At 42.3% G+C, this 23,070-nt stretch overlaps 2 protein-coding genes across 2 annotated transcripts in view; one reads left to right on the top strand and one right to left on the bottom strand.

The window, feature by feature from the left end:
• Nucleotides 1–18,556, top strand: part of tectb (tectorin beta) — a 53,686-nt gene extending 35,130 nt beyond the window's left edge. Inside the window, exons 2-11 of the mRNA XM_045702579.1 lie at nucleotides 1,609–1,684; nucleotides 1,797–1,987; nucleotides 2,146–2,297; nucleotides 2,406–2,478; nucleotides 2,771–2,874; nucleotides 12,714–12,797; nucleotides 12,972–13,134; nucleotides 17,567–17,645; nucleotides 17,959–17,991; nucleotides 18,293–18,556. Coding sequence (XP_045558535.1) covers nucleotides 1,618–1,684; nucleotides 1,797–1,987; nucleotides 2,146–2,297; nucleotides 2,406–2,478; nucleotides 2,771–2,874; nucleotides 12,714–12,797; nucleotides 12,972–13,134; nucleotides 17,567–17,645; nucleotides 17,959–17,991; nucleotides 18,293–18,366 — 1,020 coding nt within the window. The 5' untranslated portion in view covers nucleotides 1,609–1,617 and the 3' untranslated portion in view covers nucleotides 18,367–18,556. The remainder of the gene's footprint in view (nucleotides 1–1,608; nucleotides 1,685–1,796; nucleotides 1,988–2,145; nucleotides 2,298–2,405; nucleotides 2,479–2,770; nucleotides 2,875–12,713; nucleotides 12,798–12,971; nucleotides 13,135–17,566; nucleotides 17,646–17,958; nucleotides 17,992–18,292) is intronic.
• Nucleotides 18,557–20,339: 1,783 nt separating this feature from the next.
• Nucleotides 20,340–23,070, bottom strand: part of gucy2g (guanylate cyclase 2g) — a 91,192-nt gene continuing 88,461 nt past the window's right edge. The window contains exon 22 of the mRNA XM_045701910.1: nucleotides 20,340–20,781. Coding sequence (XP_045557866.1) covers nucleotides 20,704–20,781 — 78 coding nt within the window. The 3' untranslated portion in view covers nucleotides 20,340–20,703. The remainder of the gene's footprint in view (nucleotides 20,782–23,070) is intronic.

The raw sequence follows: 23,070 nt of genomic DNA, 5'->3' as shown, positions 1-23,070 counted from the left end.
TATATAATGTGGGATCGAGACAAGCTGGATCCACACAACCGATGGCTTGTGTTGTGTTGTGGACTTGAAATGAGATGACTACGTGATAGATAATGTTCCTTTTACCCATGGTAATGAAACGCTATATCAATTAAAATCCTATTCTGAACAACTATCGTCTGTTATGACAGAATAGGCAATTTCCACTAATCAAGTGTAAAATGATAGGAGCGGATCAAGACACTCCTGTCATTCATATACCAGTTTGGGAAACATTACAGTGCTATTGAAGAGGCATAGCTGGCTGCATAGCGTTAGCATTAGCATCAGAATAGAGCATTGGGGAATTCTTGGAGGGGGATTCATGGAAGATACAAATCAGAGGAAGGGTCAGGGGACAGGTAGAGTTACAGCTCTTTAGCCATGCTAACAATGAGAAGCCCCCAGATTCCATCATGTTATGTAAGGTTGGCATCCCACGCTTCCAGTCGCAAAAACATGCTAGGTGATCTACAAAGAGCTAAGAAGAGTGACAGTGTGCGTGCGTGCGTGCGTGAGTGAGTGAACCTCTCCCTTTCAGAGCATCTAACTTGCATAGAATCTTTAAGCTGAGAACATGCTTAGAATCAACACAATACTGAATCAAATATGTCTCTGGACGCAACACAGTCATGCTCAATCCTTGATTATCGAATATAATTTAGAAGTATCAGAATAGAGTAAGACATAAAAGGAATGTTAAAGACTAACGCAATGTTGAGTGTGCTGCAGTGATCCCCTGAGAAGTTAGTAATTTGAAAGTCAATGTCGTTTCCTTCACAGAGAGCTTTTGTGAGTAGCTCCACAATGGGGTTACCAATTTGGCATTGCAAAGTAGGGGACTTGAGATAGAGGAGAGGTGAGCGGGGTGGGGGGGGGTTCCTCTTACCGGTAAAGGTATAAAATTCACCCTCTTGGCTGTCTTGTTGTCAGTGGTGGCTAAAGTTCCCAATCAGTCTATACAGACCACGAAGACCCTCTGACGGAAAACTAGCCAGACTAGAACTAGCCACCTACCCTTCATGAATCTTCTATGGTAAGGTTAAAGAGATGGTTCACTTAGGTTTAACCTTATTTAGGCCTTACCTAACGTGTTGTCATTTCATTCCATATTTAAGTCTCTTAACTTGTTTTTTTTTTTAAAACATCCGACATCTCCCTGAGAGCATTTTTAGACCATGTAGAAATCCTAATGGGAACGGATGTTATCAGCTCATGCCAATTAATACTAGAACTATGTATTGGTCATGTCTGTCTGTGACTGTGCAGCGGTTGTGAAGGAGTGGCTGGTTATTAAACCATGATTAAACAAAACAATGGCTTGGGATCTGACTCCCCTGGCTGCTATCGTGATCTCCGCTCAGAGACCAACGATGCTTCATCCCTCCACTCCAGTCCCTAACTTAATTTCACCCTAAAATCTTCTTATTTTTCTTTCCTTTTTGTTTGTACAGTGTAATTCAGCTTTTAGCTGTGCATGTGTACCAGCTCAAATAAACCTTATTATATATGGGGAGATTATACGATTTTAAGTTCTTATTGACTTATCATAGCAATGTGTAACAATTTAATTCTGATATTTATTTTCAGCCTTTGACAATGGCTGCTGTAAGCGCTCTACTACTTCTACTGCCTGTAGCGTGGACTTGTGCCCCCCAGAAAGCAGGTGAGTATTTTTTCCCTTAAAGAGAGTGGAATCGCTATCCATATGACACTATTGAACAGGTTCTATCAGCATCCTCTAAGATCGGCTTTTCTCTGTGCTTGTTGTTCATCAGACTATGTGATGGTGTCGTGTTTCCCCAATGCCATCATTGCTAACGTCCCGGAGTGTCCCTACGGCTGGGAGATCGGCCAGCTGTCCCTAGGAGGGCTGTGTTACAGCGGTGTCAACAGCCCAGGGTACTTTCGCTTCACCATCCCTGACCTGACGCCCAAAAACAACTCGTACTGTGGCACTCACGCCGAGGTGAGACACTGAACATACTTTTAATGGAGGGGGTAAGCTTGCCTGAGACATGAAGAGTTGCAGGTCTGAGCAAGGTATTCCAGCTAAATGCAAAGCAATGGGCCTAAAGAATCAACAACCCATCCTCATTCTTTGGCATGTCTGCTATTTTTTCCCAGTATATTGGTGGTAAAGACCCCAAGTATGTCTTCTACAACTCCATTGTGTCCAATGACACTTCACTAACAGTCAGAAACCAGCCGGTCAACTACACGTTCAGCTGCACGTACCGGGCCGCCTACTTGGTCAACAACGCCGTCTTCAGCCAAAGGTAAGCACTGATCCTGGCATTTAGGTCACCGCTGATACCTTCTGGAAAGCGTTTGCATTCTAACCCAATGACTTGCAGCGTTTTTACTAAACCCTTTGCTTCTTCCAGAGTGGCTACAGTTTTTGTCAACAACGGGAGTTTAGGCACTTTTAGTTCACAGTTGTCTATGAACGTGTTCACGGTGAGTACCTCAAGGTTAGGTTCTCATCAACTTCCCGGACACAGATTAGGCCTAGTCTTGGACATTAAATGGGGATTCTCCATAAAGCATGCTTTTTAGTCCAGGACTAGGCTTAGTCTGGCCCCGCAAAACAGGTTCTTAGCTGCTTGAGTGTAAAACGTAATGCTAACATTAGTTTTGTAATATTATGGAGATAATAATTTGTCCATTACTTGTAAGGATCACTCAAGTCGTAAAAGTCAATTTAACGTGAAAATAAATATAACTGACTAACCTATGTTCATGTTTTTAGAATTCCAAGTTCCTGTATGCCAAAGATGCCCCCTATGTGATTGATACATCAGAGATTGGCTCTGAAGTGTTCATTGGGATTGAAGCCAAAGGACTCAGCAACAGGTACTCAAAATATACAGTATATACGGTTGGTGTTGGAGTCATTAAAAGTTGTTTTTCATCCACTCCACAAATTTCTTGTTAACAAATTATAGGTTTTGGCAAGTCGGTTAGGACATCTACTTTGCGCATGACACAGGTAATAAAAAAAATTTGTTAACGGACAGATTATTTCACTTGTAATTCACTGTATCACAATTCCAGTGGGTCAGAAGTTTACATACACTAAGTTGACTGTGCCTTTAAACAGCTTGGAAAATTACAGAAAATTATGTCATGGCTTTAGAAGCTTCTGATATGCTAACTTACATCATTTGAGTCAATTGGAGGTGTACCTGTGGATGTATTTCAAGGCCTACCTTGAAACTCAGTGCCTCTTTGCTTGAAATCATGGGAAAATCAAAAGGAATCATCCAATACCTCAGAAAAACAATTGTAGACCTCCACAAGTCTGGTTCATCCTTGGGAGAAATTTCCAAATGCCTGAAGGTACCATGTTCATCTGTACAAACAATAGTACGCAAGTATAAACACCATGGGACCACGCAGCCGTCATACCGCTCAGGAAGGAGACATGTTCTGTCTCCTAGAGATGAACGTTCTTTGGTGGGAAAAGTGCAAATCAATCCCAGAACAACAGCAAAGTACCTTGTGAAGATGCTGGAGGAAACAGGTACAAAAGTATCTATATCCACAGTAAAACGAGTCCTATATTGACATAACCTGAAAAGCCGCTCAGCAAGGAAGAAGCCACTGCTCCAAAACAGCCATAAAAAAGCCAGACTATGGTTTGCAACTGCACATGGGGACAAAGATCATACTTTTTGGAGAAATGTCCTCTGGTCTGATGAAACAAAAATAGAACTGTTTGGCCATTATGACCATCGTTATGTTTGGAGGAAAAAGGGGGAGGCTTGCAAGCCCAAGAACACCATCCCAACCGTGAAGCACGGGGGTGGCAGCATCATGTTGTGGGGGTGCTTTGCTGCAGGAGGGCCTGGTGCACTTCACAAAATACATGGCATCATGCGGGAGGAAAATTAGGTGGATGTATTGAAGCATCTCAAGACATCAGTCAGGAAGTTAAAGCTTGGTCGCAAATGGGTCTTCCAAATGGACAATGACCCCAAGCATACTTCCAAAGCTGTGGCAAAATGGCTTAAGGACAACAAAGTCAATGTATTGGAGTGGCCATCACAAAGTCCTGACCTCAGTCCTATAGAAAATTGGTGGGCAGAAATGAAAAAGCGTGTGAGCGCAAGAAGGCCTACAAACCTGACTCAAGGTAGGCCTTGAAATCCATCCGCAGGTACACCTCCAATTGACTCAAATTATGTCAATTAGCCTATCAGAAGCTTCTAAAGCAATGACATCATTTTGTGGAATTTTCCAAGCTGTTGAAATGCACAGTCAACTTAGTGTATGTAAACTTCTTACCCACTGGAATTGTGATACAGTGAATTACAAGTGAAATAATCTGTCTGTTAACAATTGTTGGGAAAATTACTTGTGTCATGCACAAAGTAGATTTCTTAACCGACTTGCCAAAACTATAGTTTGTTAACAAGAAATTTGTGGAGTGGTTATAAAACAAGTTTTAATGACTCCAACCTAAGTGTATGTAAACTTCTGACTTCATCTGTAGGTGTTGGAGACAGTGCCTTCAGAAAATATTTATACCCGTTGACTGATTCCACATTTTGTTGTGTTACAGCCAGAATTCAAAATGGATTAAATTGAATAATTTTCTCTCACCCATTTACACACAATACCCCATAATGACTAAATTAAAATATGTTTTTAGTAATGTTGGCAAATTTATTGAAAATGAAATACAGAAATATAGTATCTAATTTACATAGGTATTCACACCCCTGAGTCAATGCATGCTAGAATCAACTTTGGCAGTGATTAAAGCCAAGAGTCTTTATGGGTAAGTCTCTAAGAGCTTTGCACACCTGGATTGTACAATATTTGCACATTATTATTCAAAAAATTATCCAAGCTATGTCAAATTGGCTGTTGATCATTGTTAGACAGCCATTTTCAAGTCCTGCCATAGATTTTCAAGTCGATTGAAGTCAAAACTGTAACCAGGCCACTCAGGAACATTCAACGTTGTCTTGGTAAGCAACTCCAGTGTATATTTGGCCTTGTGTTTTAGGTTATTGTCCTGCGGAAAGGTGAATTCTTCTCCCAGTGCCTGGTGGAAAGCAGACTGAACCAGGTTTTCCTCTAGGATTTTTCCTGCGCTTAGCTCCATTCCGTTTCTTTTCTTATCCTGAAAAATTCCCCAGTCCGTAACAAATACAAGCATACCCATAACATGATGCAGCCACCACTATGCTTGAAAATATGGAGTGAGGTACTCAGTAATGTGTTGTATTGTGTCACACCCTGATCTGTTTCACCTGTCCTTGTACTTGTCTCTACCCCTCTAGGTGTCACCCATCTTCCCCATTATCCCCTGGGTATTTATACTTGTGTTTTCTGTTTGTCCGTGCCAGTTCATCTTGTTTTGTCAAGTCAACCAGCGTGTTACTCTGTGCTCCTGCTTTTTTCCTTTTCTCTGTTTTTTGCTAGTCCTCCCGGTTTTGACCCAAGCCTGCCTTGACTCTGAACCTGCCTGCCTGACCGTACTGCCTGCCCTGACCTTGAGCCTGCCTGCCACTCTGGACCTCCTGGACTCTGACCTTGTTGTGATCTTTTGCCTGTCCATGACCATTCTCTTGCCTGCCCCTTGGATACTAATACATATCAGAGATTCAAATCATCTGCCTCCCATGTCTGCATCTGTGTCTCGCCCTGTGCCCTTATAGTATGAACTGGCCATGACAGACCCAGCAGACTTGGACCAGCTCCGCCACGCTGTCTCCCTGCAGGTAGCCACCATTGGGAGGCATGAGGAGCTACTGCTGGAACTTTTGGAAGGGCTTCGTTCCCTGACAGAACCCCACGACCAAGGGTTCAAGGCTATTATGGAGTAAATCAGTGAGTTAGCTCATAAGAAGTCTGCCACCTCTGAGACCTCCCAACCACCCAGTAACCTGTCTACAATCAGTGGTGGGTTTGTACAGCCTAACCCGGCTCCCCGAGAACCCTGCTTACCTCCTCTGGAGCGATATTCTGGGGATCCTGGAACCTGCCAGGGTTTTCTTTCTCAGTGCTCCCTTATTTTTGAGCTACAGACATCTTCGTTCCCTTCGGACCGGTCGAAGATAGCGTATATTGTTACGCTAATGACGGGAAGGGCCCTCTCCTGGGCTACGGAAGTTTGGAAGCAACAGTCTGCCATTTGTCATCATCTGGAAGATTTCATGGCAGAGGTGAGGAAGGTGTTTGATTCTCCAGTATCTGGGAGAGAGACAGCCTGAAAACGACTTGAATTACATCAAGACTCCCGTAGTGTGGCAGACTACGCAGTAGATTTTCACACATTGGCCGCCAAGAGTGCCTGGAATCTGGAGTCCCAATTCGATACCTTCCTTCACGGACTTTGAGGAAATAAAAGATGAGCTAGCAGCTCGGGAGTTACCGCTGGGCCTCGATTCCCTTATTGCCCTTACTCTTAGGATTGATGGGCGTCTACGGGAATGCAGTAGTGAGAGGAGGTCTGGTCTGGAGAATCATCGGCGACGGGTGAGTCAGACACACGGGAACCTATGCAACTGGGCAGAGCTAGATTATCGCCTAGGGAACCTTCACATAGGCTAAGTTCCAACAGTTGTCTGTGCTGTGGGGCTGCGGGACATTATATAGCCACCTGCCTGGTTAAGACACCTATTTCTTTAGTAGGTACAAGTAGGTGAGCCAGACTGGGAATCCTCTAATTTCCATCAACAACACTCCCTTTTTTGTGATACTGCAGTGGGGAGAGCAGTCTAAGTCTCTCCGGGTGCTCATTGACTCTGGGGCGGATGAGATTTTTATGGACGCTACCCTAGTTTCTGAATTAGGTATCTCCACTCAACTCCTCTCTGTTCCCATGGACGCTAGAGAAATGGACGGCCGCTCCGTTGGTAGTTACCCACAGCACTTTTCCTGTTAATCTGCGGGTTTCAGGAAATCACAGTGAGGCTATACAGCTTCTCCTCATTGAAACTCCCCATGAGCCTCTTGTGTTGGAATTTTCTTGGCTCCAAAAACACAAACCCGTTATTGACTGAACCACAAGTTCAAACCTGGGTTGGAGTCCATTCTGCCATTCCCATTGCCTCAAAGCAGCGCAGCCTTCCCCGAGATGCCCTCCTCAGGGCTTAACTTCTTATGGGCAACATCCGGTGTTGGCCAACATCCTGGCCAACTTCCGGTGAAATTGCAGAGCGCCAAATTCAAAATACAGAAATAGTCAAATTAAACATTCATTAAAATAGAAGTGTTATACCGCGGCTTAAAGATTAACTTCCTGTTAATCCAGCCGCTGTGTCAGATTTCAAAAAGGCTTTACGGTGAAAGCATGCCATACGATTATCTGAGGACAGTGCCTCGCTTACAAAAGCATACAAACATTTTACAACCAAGTAAAGGAATTACAAAAGTCAGAAATAGCGATAGAATTAATCACTTACCTTTGATGATCTTCATATGTTTGCAGTCACAAGAGTCCATGTTACACAATAAATGATTGTTTTGTTCGATAAAGTCCCTCTTTATGTCCCAAAAACTCTGTTTTGTTGGCGCATTTTGTTCAATAATCCACTGGCTCAAAGGCGGTCACGACATGCAGACGAATACATCCTAATAGTACCGGTAAAGTTTGTCGAAACATGTCAAACAATGTTTATAATTAATCCTCAGGTTGTTTATTGTCTAAATAATTGATAATATTTCAACCGGACAATAGCGTCTTCAATAGAAAGAAACAACAACAAACGGCGCGCAAAACAGCTCTGGTTCATTTAGAGTCCACTGAAAGAATGGTCTCATTCTTCCTCACTTTTCAGAATACAAGCCTGAAACAATGTCTAAAGACTGTTGACATCTAGTGGAAGCCATATGAACTGCAATTTGGGTCCTATCCAAATACATACTGTATATGCATTCAATAGAAAAGAACCCACATCAAAAATATCCCACTTCCTGGATGGATTTTCCTCAGGTTTTGCCTGCCATATCAGTTCTGTTACACTCACAGACATTATTTTAACAGTTTTGAAAACTTTAGAGTGTTTTCTATCCAATACTACCATGCATATCCTATCTTCTGGGCCTGAGTAACAGGCAGTTTACTTTGGGAACCTCATTCATCCAAACTTCAAAATACTGCCCCCTACCCAAGAGAGGTTAAGTCAAGCCACGGATTTCTCTGCCGTCCCCGCCGAATACCATGACCTCCTGGAGGTCTTCAGCAAGGCACGGGCTACTTCTCTTCCCCTGCATCATCCCTACGATTGTGCCATTGACCTTCTCCCAGGCACCACACCACCTCGTGGTCGGGTATATTCCCTCTCTGGCCCGGAGACCAAGGCCATGGAGGAGTATATTGAGGACTCTCTGGCTGCTGGAGGCATCCGTCCTTCTGCATACCCTGCCGGCACAGGGTTTTTCTTTGTGGAAAAGAAGGAAAAGACCCTGCGTCCGTGCATTGACTACCGGGGCCTTAATGACATAACGATCAAGAATCGTTACCCCCTACCACTCCTTCTTCGGCTTTCGAACCTCTCCGGGGGCTACCATCTTCTCCTAGCTGGACCTTCAGAATGCCTACCACCTGGTTTGGAAACGCGAAGGGGATGAGTGGAAGACAGCCTTCAATGTGGACATTATGAATACCTGGTCATGCCGTTTGGACTCACCAACACCCCCGCGATCTTCCAGGCCCTGGTAAACAATGTGCCCCGGGACATGTTAAATCATTTTGTGTTTGTCAACCTCAACAGCATCTTGTTTTTTTAAGTTCTGCCCAAGAACACATGTTCAACAAGTCCTTCAGTGCCTCCTGGAGAACCAGTTATTTGTGAATGGTGGGGTCTGTTATTCACCAGGTTCAACTTCACCATTTCCTATTGCCCAGGGTCCAAGAATGTTAAACCTGACACCCTCTCTCACCGGTACAGTCCTGCTACCACATCCTTAGACTCAGAGACCATCCTCCCTTCCTCATGTGCTTGCGGTTGCTGTGGGCTGGGGTATTGAGACCCTGGTCTGCAAGGCACAACGTTCCCAGCCTGCCCCTGGAGGGGGCCCGGCTAACCGGTTGTTCGTCCCCAATTCAGTCCAGTCCTGGAATGGGCTCATTCCTCCAGGTTTACCTGTCATCCAGGTTCCCGTCGAACCCTGGCCTTCCTCCGACAACGTTTCTGGTGGCTCACAATGGTTCCTGACGCCTCTGCCTTCGTCGCCGCGTGCACCGCTTGTGCTCAGAATAAGACTCAGCGGCAAGCCCCTTCCGGCCTACTTCAGCCACTACCTGTCCCTCATCGTCCCTGGTCCCATATCTCCCCCACTTTGTTGCTGGGCTCCCTCTATCTGATGGCAACACCATCATTCTGATGGTAGTGGATCGGTTTTCCAAGGCCGCCCATTTCATCCCTCTCCCCAATCTACTCTCTGCCAAAGAGATGGCCCAGCTCATGGTGCAGCACGTCTTCAGGATCCACGGATTCCCGGTGGACATGGTCTCCAACCCGGGGTCCTCAGTTCTCGTCTCAGTTCCGGAAGGCGTTCTGCACCCTTATTGGGTCGTCGGCCAGCCTGTCCTCCGGATTCCATCCCAAATCCAACGGCCAGTCAGAGCGAGTAAACCAAGACCTGGAAACAACCTTAAGATGCCTCATCTCGACCAACCCCACTACCTGGAGCCGACAACTGGTCTGGGTGGAATATACCCGGAACACTCTTCCCTGTTCGGCCACGGGACTTTCCCCTTTCGAGTGCTCCATGGGGTATCAGCCTCTGCTCTTCCCAGAACAAGAGCAGGTAGTCAACATACCCTCGGCCCAGATGTTCATCCGCCGCTGTCGGCATACCTGGAGATGAGCCCGGGTGGCGCTTCTCAAGACCAACTCCATGTATCGTCGACAAGCGGACCGCCGCCGGACTCCAGCTCCTCACTATCGCATTGGACAGAGGGTATGTCTATCCACATGGGACCTGCCCCTTCGGGTGGAGTCCCGCAAACTTTCCCCCCATTTCATTGGCCCTTTCCCCATCTCTGGAGTCCATCGTTCCACTGCTGTTTGTCTTTTGTTACCCTGTACCCTCCATATTTACCCTACGTTCCATGTGTCTAGGATTAAGCCCGTGTCTCACAGCCCTCTGTCTTCTGTTTCCAGGTCCATCCCTATGCCCCTTGTCATCGATGGCCATCCGACGTACACGGTGAGATGCCTCCTGAGTGTTTGACCGCGGGGCAGGGGTTTCCAGTACCTGGTTGACTGGGAGGGTTGTGGCCTGGAGGAGAGGTGCTGGGTACCCGCTAGAGACATCCTGGACCCAGCCCTCATCACCAACTTCCACCGCCGGCACCCCGGTCAACCAGGTATGCGCCCAGGTAGGACACCAAGTGGCGCCCCTAGACAGGGAGGGGGGTACTGTCACACCCTGATCTGTTTCACCTATCCTTGTGCTTGTCTCTACCCCCTCCAGGTGTCACCCATCTTCCCCATTATCCCCTGGGTATTTATACTTGTGTTTTCTGTCTGTGCCAGTTCGTCTTGTTTTGTCAACCAGCGTGTTACTCCGTGCTCCTGCTTTTTCCTTTTGTCTGTTTTTTGCTAGTCCTCCTGGTTTTGACCCAAGCCTGCCTTGACTCTGAACCTGCCTGCCTGACCATACTGCCTGCCCTGACCTAGAGCCTGCCTGCCACTCTGTACCTCCTGGACTCTGACCTTGTTTTGATCTTTTGCCTGTCCACGACCATTATCTGGCCTGCCCCTTGGATACTAATAAATATCAGAGACTCGTACCATCTGCCTCCCGTGTCTGCATCTGGGTCTCGTCCTGTGCCCTTATAGTATTGGATTTTCCACAAACAACACTTTGTATTCAGGGGAAAAAAAGTTAATTTCTTTGACACATTTTTTGCAGTATTACTTTAGTGGCTTGTTGCAAACAGGATGCTTGTTTATGAATATTTTTATTCAGTACAGGCTTCCTCCTTTACACTCCATCAATTAGGTTAGTATTGTGGAGTAACTACAATGTAGTTGTTTTATCCTATCACACTCATTAAACTTTGTAACTGTTTTAAAGTCACCACTGGTGTCAAGGATTCCCCCGGTACTGCTGCTCATTCCGTGCACCAGCTCCGGAGGTCTACGTCACCGGCCTCTAGGCGTCACTGAACTGTTTCATTATGCACACCTGGTTCCCATTCCCCCTGATTAGTAGTTGTATATGTGCCCTCTGTTCACCATTGTTTTGTCGGTTATTGTTACCACGTCCGTTGGCCCTCGGCTTCCAAGCTGCGTGTATTGTGTACCTGTTATTCCAGGTCTCGTCCCGTGTATTTGTGGTTTATCCTTGCTGTTTTGTTTGGGTTACATACCTTTTTTGCAGACGTGTTTGTTTTGGGCTTCGTCCCCGTGGCTTTCATGGCATGTTGTATTTTCAGGTGGAGTATTAACTTCTTATGGGCGGTAGCGTCCCACCTGGCCAACATCCGGTAAAATTGCAGAGTGCGAAATTCCAACTACAGAATTATAAATATTTAACTTTCATAAAATCAGAAGTGCAATACATCAAAATAAAGCTTAACTTCTTGTCAATCCAGCCGCTGTGTCAGATTTCAAAAAGGCTTTATGGCGAAAGCACACCATGCGATTATCTGAGGACAGCGCCCCGCTTACAAAAGCATGAAAAACATATTTCAACCAGGCAGGTGCGCCACGAAAGTCAGAAATAGTGATATAATAAATGCCTTACCTTTGATGATCTTCTTCTGATGGCACTCCAAAAGGTCCCAGATACATCACAAATGGTCCTTTTGTTCGATAATGTCCTTTGTATCCATAAAAACTCAGTTTAGCTGGCGCGCTTCAGTCAATAATCCACCCAGTTTCCCTCCATCAAAATGTATACAAAATGAATCCCAAACGTTACTAATAAACTTTTCCAAACAAGTCAAACAATGTTTATAATCAAACCTTAGTTACCCTAATATGTAAATAAACGATAAAATTTAAGACGGAGAATCGTTATTGTCTTTACCGGAGAAAAATACCAAAGAACGCCTTATAATAAAAGTGACAGCCATTGAAAACAGTGGTAGGCTGAATTGTTTTGGGGGGGGATGGTTTGTCCTCGGGGTTTTGCCTGCCATATCAGTTCTATTATACTCACAGACATAATTTTAACAGTTTTAGAAACTTTAGAGTGTTTTCTATCCACATCTACCAATTATATGCATATCCTAGCATCTGGGCCTGAGTAACAGGCAGTTTACTTTGGGCACGCTTTCATCCGGATGTGAAAATACGGCCCCCTACCCAAGAGAGGTTAAAACCCCCTGTTACGTATTCCTGCGCCTGTCTCCATTCCTTTATACAACGTGCCAATTGGCCTCATGGTAATATCTCTGAGTGGTTTCCTTCATCTCCACTTTTCACATTTAATTGATTTGTAAAAAGTTCTAAACATAATTCCACGTTGACATTATGGGGTATTGTGTGTAGGCCAATGATGTAATTCATTTTAAATTCAGTCTGTAACACAACAAAATGTGGTGTGAATAATTTCTGAAGGCACTGTATTTGTATCATGCAACATCCATTCACCCTTAAAGAGATCACTTCTCTGGATAGAAATTAAGAAAAAGAAGGGGATGATAACACAAAACAGGGGACGTGCCCCCGGATCCCCCTCTCTTGAATATAATTGTCCAACATTCTTTGCTCCCCCAGATTCAAAGTGGTGATAAGCAACTGCTGGGCGACACCCACTCCTTACTCAATAGACAAGAAGAGGTGGAATCTCATCATCAACAGGTATTTCAGTGGTAACCAACCTAATTCGCACTGCTTGCTGATCAAAACCCAACTTTGTGGAATAAACAAATTCATACTGAATTGCATTGAACGTTCGTACAGGTGATACAGCTGTTCCTATATTTTCCAAACATTTTATCAAACATTCAATCAATTGAGGTCTCTCATTCACAGCTGCTCGTATGACAAAACTGTGACCGTTTTCGAGAACGCCAAAGACAGCCGCTCCATGTTCAAGTTCAACTCATTCCGCTTCCAGCGCCAGGAGAAGGTGTCCACTGTTTGGCTTCACTGCGAGGTTGGGGTTTGTGATGGGGAAAAACTCTCATGTCAGCCAGTAAGTATGACATTTTACCATCCTACATATGTAACATGGGACATTTGTGATAAATAAGCAAAACTAACGGAGTCGTTACATTTACGTAGTCTCCAGGAAGTCGAAACTGGATAAGGGTCTTTCTATAAACTAGGGTACCAGTGAGCATTTCTTGTTGTGGACAACTGTTTAGAGCTGTTACAAAGTCATTAATAATAATTAGCTAAACAAATTCATTTGAATACATTAAGATAAAGGGGGAACATAGATACATTCAATTTAATTCATGAGTTGAATCAAAACCATGCTTGGCGTCTTCACAGATTTGGCAAATATCATGTGACAAAACATGAACTTTCTCTCCTTATATTTATGATACTATTAGTCGTTGTCATAATCATTTAAGAATTAAATTACACATTGAACTTGATTCCGTAAAATTCCTGGATAATGCTGTTGGAGTCAGTTTTCATGGGCACACATATCCAAAATAATTATGCGATTGCAAAATTGAATGCTTCTAACAGAACGAGTAACTTCAACATGACTTATAAAATAAAATCTATACTGTGATTAAGGGGGTTCTTCAATAATCACGCTATCACGTTCTGACCTTGGTATGAGGTCATTTTTCCATCGCAGATTGGTCAGGGCGTGACAGGGGTGTTTTTGTCTATGTATTTTGGGTTTTGTTTTCTGTGGGTTCTCTAGATTGTCGTTCTGTTGTATTTTCTATGTTGTGGCTGGGTATGGTTTCCAATCAGAGGCAGGTGTTTTGTTGTCTCTGATTGGAAGCCATACTTAGGCAGCCTGTTTTTCATGGGGTTTTGTGGGTGGTTGTTTTCCGTTTCGTTATTTGTACCTGACGGGACTGTTGTTGGTCGTTTTATTTTGCAAAGTGTTTTCATTAAAAGTAAATATGAGCACTTCACACGCCGCATTTTGGTCTCCTTTAGACGACCTATATTACACATGCATAATAGTTGTTTGATGTCTAGCTGTTTAGTTGTGGGGACATTGTGCAATACCAGCTGATTCAGGAAAGGCTTTTATGAATGACAGTCAAGTGATAGAGCTTGTGTGATACTGCACGTTTTTTGAACAGCCAAAGTGAGGGAATTAATGTGGATCGAGGATTGACAGAACATTGGTGTCCATGTTAGGCGGTCAAGATAAGTTTGTCAAGAGCCAAAATTAGTCAAGATTCCTGAGGTAAGATAATGGCTTATTTTTCAATTTTCTGTATATGTTGCGCACGCCTCTTGGAGGGAACGCAACACCCTGCTACACTCAACTCCCCGTGGAGTGAAAGAGGTATGTGACTGCAGGTGCGGTAAGGATGACAGAATATATTACCTTCACACAGTAATTTGGGGGAAAAGGGGCTGGACGGAACCAAAGCAAAGAAAGTAAAAGTTAAAGCGCTCCCTCTCCTACCTTACGTACCCACCCACAACTTACCTAACTAGCACCAACTGGTGCACTAACCAAAATACAGGGGATGGTCCGCCCAGGTCTTACCTAGTGTAACGAGTGTCGTATGTAATGGACCAAGGTGCAGCGGGAAAATGTATACTCATCTTATAAAAGGAAAAAACAAAGAAACACGTATACAAAAACAAACGAATGACACTAAACAGTCCCGTCAGGTGCTACATACACTAAACAGGAAATAACTACCCACAATTCCCATTACCAAAACACCCCTATACATAGGACCTTCAGAGGCAACGAGGAACAGCTGCCGCCAATTGAAAGCCAAATCAATAAACTAAACAGAACTAGAAAGACTAGAACAGAAATATACTAACATAGAACATAAACCAAAACCCCAGAACACTTTAATCAAACACCCCTCTACAAAACACATAGCCCTACAAACCCCGAAACACTAAACAAATACCCCCTGACCAAACTAATATAACAAATAACCCCTTTACTGGTCAGGACGTGACATAGTGTGCATAGACATAGTACGGGTATGTGTGCCCAGGTCTTACCTAGTGTGCATAGACATAGTGTAACGGTTGTCGTCGGGAATAGAGGACCAAAACGCAGCAGGAATGTGGATGCTCATCTTGTATTTATTTTTAAATAAAGAGAACACCAAAACAAAAAAAACAAAGAACTCACGAACAACAAAAGTCTTGTCAGGCTCACACAGGCAAGATAAGAAACAATCTCCCACAAACACATACCCATATATAGGACTCTCAATCAGAGGCAACTAGAAAACACCTGCCTCCAATTGAGAGTCCAACCCCAATAAACTAGACATAGAAATACAAAAGACTAGAGACCACAGAAATACAAACCTAGAACATAACCCCAAAAACCCAGAACTAACTAAACCAACACCCTACTAAATAAATCACCACCCCAAACCACAAACAAAATACCCTCTGCCACGTCCTGACCAAACTACAATAACAAATAACCCTTATACCGGTCAGGACGTGACACATAGTACATATTACGGGTATATGTATGCTCACAGACCTCTTGCCTAAGCACTCCCAAGGTGCCTTCCCCTCCCCCCCCCCCCCGGGAACAAATTAAACAGAACAATACAAACTTAAAGTGAACAATTTCACTAATCAAAAACACAGTCCTACGGCATACACAAACATCAGCAGGACCAGCTACAAAATGCTTTACAAAAATTCATAAAGCCGAACAACACAGGACATACCAAGAAGCTCTCTCCTCCTAACAAAGGAACACTGGCTTTTAAAGCTGCAGAAGGAGTCGATAATTGAAAATAGCTGTATCTCCTGATGAGAGGGCGGGGTCAGAGCTCCGATCATCAATGGGGCCGACCAATCAGCTGCTTAGGACTTTATGAAGCCATTTCCTGAAATACACACATAAACACATACAAACCCACAACAACACAGAAACTGGGGAACGTAACAATATAAAACCAAAAAACAACTTGATATAGGGTGGGTGGGGTTAAATTTGAACTGTCTGTCATTGGTCAGGTGCACAGCCAATACTTCCAGTCCTTTCAAAGTAGGAGGTAGTCGAGCGGTTAACCTCTTCCAGACAGTTGTACAGAGCAGATGTTGAGTGGCTAGGGGTTGTTTCTGGAAGCCATGGTTATTTTGGTAGCTCAGTCTCTCAGTCAGTCTGACACTGTCTAAAAATATGAATAGCTGTCAACTACTTGCATCCTCTGTCCTTGAGAATCTGAATTGCATGATTCATCGCATCCTCGCTCCTCGTCTCCTTCTCAAAATCCATTGGATGAGAAGGTCAGAGGTCCCGCCCCTCAACTTCTTATCTAATGGGTATTGAGAAGGAGGTGAGGAGAGATTATGTGAGGAAATGCAATTGAGATTCTTCCCTTGTTCCCTCCATTCCTCACCTCCCTCTCAAAGTACATTGTGGGAGAGAACTAAGGGTTCCTCCCCTCGGGCTCCAATGCACTTTCAAGGAGAGGCAAGGAGTATTGGAAAAAGACAGAGGAAGCAAGAATTTGATGGTTAGTTTTCAGATACAGATTCACTCACACCACACACACAGACAGGCTTGAACTGCTAACCTTGTGGGGACACACAATTCAGTCCCATTCAAAATCCTATTTTCTCTAACCGCTAAACCTAACCCTAACCAGTACACTTACCCTAACCCAAAAACCTAACACTAACCCTAAAACTAACCCTACCCTTAATGTAATTCTAATTCTAACCTTAACCCTAAACCCCCTATAAATAGCATTTGACCTTATGGGGACTAACAATGTCCCCAGTTGGTCAAATGTTTGTAAGTTTACTATTCTTGTGGGGACTTCTGGTCCCTACAAAAATAGTTAAAACACGTCCACACACACACACACACACACAATATTGAAGAGTTTACTGATTTTAATGATTTCATTATTGGTTATTGTCAATGATTTTGTTGACAGAACCCATTGTATTATATTGTTATATTAACTAAAACATAAATGCTGTTGATCATTTTCATTCTAAAGCAATGTTTAGCATGGCTATAAATGATAGAGAAGTTGACTAAAGCACAAACAGACCTGGCTAATAGGCAAAGAAACATGTGGTGTCCATGTTTCATGTGACATTTTGAATATTTTGTTGTTGCTAGGTGGAGTTATGGCATCATTTGCTTATCTAGACTCTTATTCCTGTAACAACACATGTGAAGCTGCAAAAAAAATCATATTTAAATGTATTTCCAACCATTTTGAAATGTTGACGCTGACGTTGGCACCTTTATTTATACAATGACCCATAAATGCAAACTCTGTTAAAAACTGTTGAAGTGCAATGCCTTCCACTCACTGTCCAATTAAAATGCATACTTTTTACTTATCTGCAAATTGCAGTTTAGTGCATTCACAACACACCTAACCCATTACATTTATCAGGAGTTGGTTGTATACAGCTCTGATCAGCAAAGAGGTCATTAAACACTATCTTCTAATCTTTTTAAGGGCCCGTGCACTGCCAGAAGCCTCCCTTCTGAAGCAGAGCCCAGTGGCGGTATCCTCACCACAGAGTTCCACCTTAAAGGTATGTCTTTTTCATCTTGATGTAACATTTCCTGACCTATCACTTGTGGTTCCCCTTTGCCTATGTAACAACTAAGGGGTGGTATAGTAAATACATGCAATATAATGTAACATAGCATTAAAGGCTCCTTTTTGTCTTTGTTTCACGTCTTTATTTTTTAATAATTGAAAATCAGTTAATAAATTAGTCATTTTTTTCAATGTTTTTAACACCAGCAAGGTGCCAAGGTCTTGCTTGTGCTGTATGGTGTAACGTTTGACTTCCATCATAATTTGCTGTCTGCCTTTCTATTATGTCTCACTGTTTCCCACAGCTAATGAATCTTCCAATAATGAACACATCACAGGTAATTATCTAAGAGCCGATCACATGGCATAATTACATTAAAAATCTATATTGCCTATTTTCAATCAGTTGACATGTAACCACTGAGTTAATGTTGTCTTTATAATGCTGCTGCTGACATCCGAAATAGGACATTTGCTGAAGTGACGCATTTATGCTGAAACAGTAAATGTATTCTTGAAAAAAGGCTCCGTACCTAAATTTGTATTATCCCAACAAATAGTACTATTGTAGTGTATTGTAAGTGCATTTATGATGTCCTCCAATTTGTGTTTCTCTTATCTCTTTCCTGTTTCTCCCAGGCACGTCTCTATGTATCCTGTGTATAGTCCTGGTAAACACACTGTTGGGTTGTGTGAATCTACCCAAAATGTAGAATATATAAATGCATTAGAACTGTATGTGTGGACAAACTACTACACTTTTGGAGAGGATATGAAACTACATAGACATGCTGGACATATATACTGACAAGAATATACACTACCGGTCTAAAGTTTGGACACACCTACTCATTCAAGGGTTTTTCATAATTTTTACTATTTTCTACATTGTAGAATAATAGTAAAGACATCAAAACTATGAAATAAGACATATGGAATCATGTAGTAACCAAAAAGGTGTTAAAGAAATCAAAATCTATTTCATATTTGAGATTCTTCAAAAAGCCACCCTTTAACTTGATGACAGCTTTGCACACTTTTGGCATTCTATCAACCAGCTTCACCTGGAATTCTTTTCCAACAGTCTTGAAGGACTTCCCACATATGCAGAGCACTTGTTGGCAGCTTTTCCTTCAGTCTCCCAAACCATCTCAATTTGGTTGAGGTTGGGGGATTGTGGAGGCCAGGTCATCTGATGCAGCACTCCATCACCCTCCTTCTTGGTAAAATAGCCCTTACACAGCCTGGAGGTGTGATGGGTTATTGTCCTGTTGAAAAACAAATGATAGTCCGACTAAGCCCAAACCAGATGGGATGGCGTATCACTGCAGAATGCTGTGGTAGCCATGTTGGTTAAGTGTGCCTTGAATTCTAAATAAATCACAGACAGTGTTACCAGCAAAGCACCCTTACACCTCCTCCATGCCTTATGGTGGGAAATACACAGGCGGAGATCATTTGTTCACCCACACAAAGACTCACAAAGACATGGCGATTGGAACCAAAAATCGCCAATTTGGACTCCAGACCAAACAACACATTTCCACCGGTCTAATGTCCATTGCTCGTGTTTCTCGGCCCAGGCAAGTCTCTTCTCATTGGTGTCCTTTATTAGTGGTTTCTTTGCAGCAATTCGACTATGAAGGCCTGATTCACACAGTCTCCTCTGAACAGTTGATTTTGAGATGTGTCTGTGACTTGTACTGTGTGAAGCATTTATTTGGGCTGCAATTTCTGAGGGTGGTAAGTCTAATGAACTTACCCTCTGCAGCAAAGGTAACTCTGGGTCTTACATTCCTGTGCCAATCCTCATGAGAGCCAGTTTCATCATAGCGCTTGATGGTTTTTGCGACTGCACTTGAAGAAACTTTCAAAGTTCTTCAAATATTTCGTATTGACTGACCTTCATGTCTTAAAGTAATTATGGACTGTCATTTCTCTTTGCTTTTTGAGCTGTTCTTGCCATAATGTGGACTTGGTCTTTTACCAAATAGGGCAATCTTCTGTATACCCCCCTACCTTGTCAAAACACAACTGATTGGCTCAAACGCATTAAGGAAAGAAATTCCACAAATGAACTTTTAAGAAGGCACACCTGTTAATTGAAATGCATTCCAGGTGGCTACCTCATGAATCTGGTTGAGAGAATGCCTAGAGTGTGCAAAGCTGTCATCAAGTTAAAGGGTGGCTTTTTGAAGAATCTCAAATATGAAATAGATTTTGATTTCTTTAACACTATTTTGGTTACTACTTGATTCCATATGTGTTATTTCATGGTGTTGATGTCTTCACTATCATTCTACAATGTAGAAAATAGTAAAAATAAAGAACAACCCTTGACTGAGTAGGTGTTCTAAAACTTTTGACCTGTAGTGTATTTACGTGCTATCACACGTGGAAACAAAGAAACATACATGCACACATGCTCATCAGGTCTCAGGGAGTGTACGTACACATTCCTCTTTATTCATACTGTATTAAGCTTTACAAACTGTGCAGTACATTCACAGTGGCATTACAGTAACATCCACCCATGTTCTCATCGCTTCTAGTATCAGTACATACTTTAACAATTCTAACAATATTCATGTTTAATGTAACCAACAGTACAAATATTCTGTTTCAAAATAATAAAAAAGTACAATAATTGTTTCCCATTAGTCTCTTTTATATATTAAATGAATTCTAACCTTGTGGACAAAAAGTACACATCTCCACATACAGTAATTAACATGTAACTACATTCCATTCAAACCTCGTATAACAAAGGCATGTGACAACAAAGATCAAAAACATGTCTGAAAACATGTAAAAAGCCCTTTCTGCAAATAAATTATTCTGCTAAGAAAGTACCCGTTTTTGTGTGAACAAATCCAGAAACCAGTAATGGGTTGACTAATTCATCTTTGTATTAATGTACTAAACAAGATAATTACTAGAAAAATAGCTGCCATTAACAACCATGTTGGGGAAAAAAAAGAAAGACTTTCGATGTGGCCTGAGTTCGCCTGTAGGTCATCCTCTTCCTGCGGTCAGCGTGCATGCCTTGGTCATATGACTGTGGTCAGAGTTCTCTGTCCTCTTCCCCTCGCTTTGCTCTCTTGGTCTTTGGATGTTTCTGGTTTGACCTAACAAAGAAATGACCAGGGCTCTGTTTAGAAGGATGAAATGTTACAAAGCATTTAGATATCATAGAACTGTATTGTGTAGAACATCTTTATTGGAAATCATGTTAGCTCTATTCATTACATTTCAAACTCACATCATTGAATACACCCCAGGATTATCACCATACACTTATTTAATTTGGTTCACATCAAACATCTACATTTACTCAAGAAAGGTGTGAACATAACATTTCATATAATCATCACGTGTGGGCACTAGGGACTTTTTCAGACCGGAGATAAGTTGCCTTAACATGGACTTAAAGGCCCAGTGCAGTAAAATTATGTTTTTCCTCTGTTTTGTATACATTTACAACAGCTGATGAAACTAATACTGTTAAAGTGTGAGGAAATTTGATCAGTGTTATTTCCTGGTAGTTGCTGGTTAAAATACAATCTACACAGGACCTTCTGATCAGCAGGTTTGCAGGATGGGAGTTTTGGCTTTCCACGGTGACATCAACATGCGGTAAAGAACAAAGAGAGTTCCAAACCTCAGCTACACCGCCTTCAGAAAGGATTCACACACCTTGACTTTTTCCTCATTTTGTTTTGTTACAAGGTCAGATAAAATGTATTTAATTGTCATTTTTTTGGTCAATGATCTACACAAAATACTCTGATGTCAAAGTGGGTGAAAAATTTGTAACACAAATCATGAAAAATAAAACACTAATCTCTTGATTACATAAGTATTCAACACCCTGAGTGAATACATGTTAGAATCACCTTTGGCATCAATTACAGCTGTGTGTCTTTCTGGGTAAGCCTGTAAGAGCTATGAAAACCTGAATTGTACCACATTTGCATATTATTCTTAAAAAAATTCTTCAAGCTCTGTCAAGTTGGTTGTTGATCATTGCTAGACAGCCATTTTCAAGTCTTGAAATAGATTTTCAAGTCAATTTAAGTCAAAACTGTAAGTAGGCCAGGAAAATTCAATGTCATCTTGGTAAGCAACTCCAGTGTATATTTGGCCGTATGTTTTAGGTTTGTAACCTGCTTAAAGGTGAATTAATTAACCAGGATTTCCTAGTAGGATTTTGCCTGTGCTTAGCTCTAATTATTTTATTTTTAACCTAAAAAAACTCCCTGGTCCTTGCCGATGAGATGTATACCCATAACATGATGCAGCCACCACCATGCTTGAAAACATGAAGAGTGTCACGGGTGTTGTAGGGATTGGACCAAAACGCAGCGGGAACGTGTAAACTCATCTTCTTATTTTATTAAAGAAGGAAAACAAAAGAAACACGTATACAAAAACAACAAACGACACTAAACAGTCCCGTCAGGTGCACGAACACAAAACAGGAAATAACTACCCACAAATCCCATAGAAAAAACACCCCTCTTAAATAGGACCTTCAATTAGAAGCAATGAGGAGCAGCTGCTTCCAATTGAAAGTCAACCCAATAAACACCACATAGAAATAGACATACTAGAACTAACATAGAAATAGACTAACAAGAACATAGCCCAACAAACCCCGAAACACTCTAAACAAACACCCCCTGCCACGCCCTGACCAAACTACAATAACAAACAACCTCTTTTTCTGGTCAGGACGTGACAAAGAGTGATACTCAGTGATGTGTTGTGTTGGATTTGCCCCAAACATAATGCTTTGTATTCAGGACAAAAGTTAATTTCTTTGACACATTTTTCGCAGTTTTACTTAGTGCCTTATTACTTAGCGCCTTATTGCAAACAGGATGCATGTTTTACAATATTTTTATTCTGTACAGGCTTCCTTCTTTTCACTCTGTCATTTAGGTTAATATTGTAGATTAACTAAAATGTTGATTCATCCTTAGTTTTCTCCTACCATAGCCATTAAACTCTGAAACTGTTTTAAAGTCACCATTGGTCTCATGGTGAAATTCCTGAATGGTTTCCTTCCTCTCTGGCAACTGAGTTAGAAAGGACGCCTGTATCTTTGTAGGGACTGGGTGCATTTGATACACCAGCCAAAATGTAATTAATAACTTCACCATGCTCAAAGGGACATTCAATGTCTGCTTTTTTCATATATTTTTTTTACCATTAACATGATTTTTGAATGACTACCTCATCTCTGTACCCCACACATATAGTTATCTGTAAGGCCCATCAGTTGAGCAACGAATCTCAAACACAGATTCAACCACAAAAACGAAGGAGGTTTTCTAGTGCCTTGCAAAGGGCACCTATTGGTAAAACACTATTTTTGGACACAGAGAGACTCCATGCAACTTATTATGTGACTT

The sequence above is a fragment of the Salmo salar genome, chromosome ssa19 (genome assembly GCF_905237065.1).
Source record: "Salmo salar chromosome ssa19, Ssal_v3.1, whole genome shotgun sequence".
NCBI lineage: Eukaryota > Metazoa > Chordata > Actinopteri > Salmoniformes > Salmonidae > Salmo > Salmo salar.
This window is presented reverse-complemented; position numbering and strand designations above follow the sequence as displayed.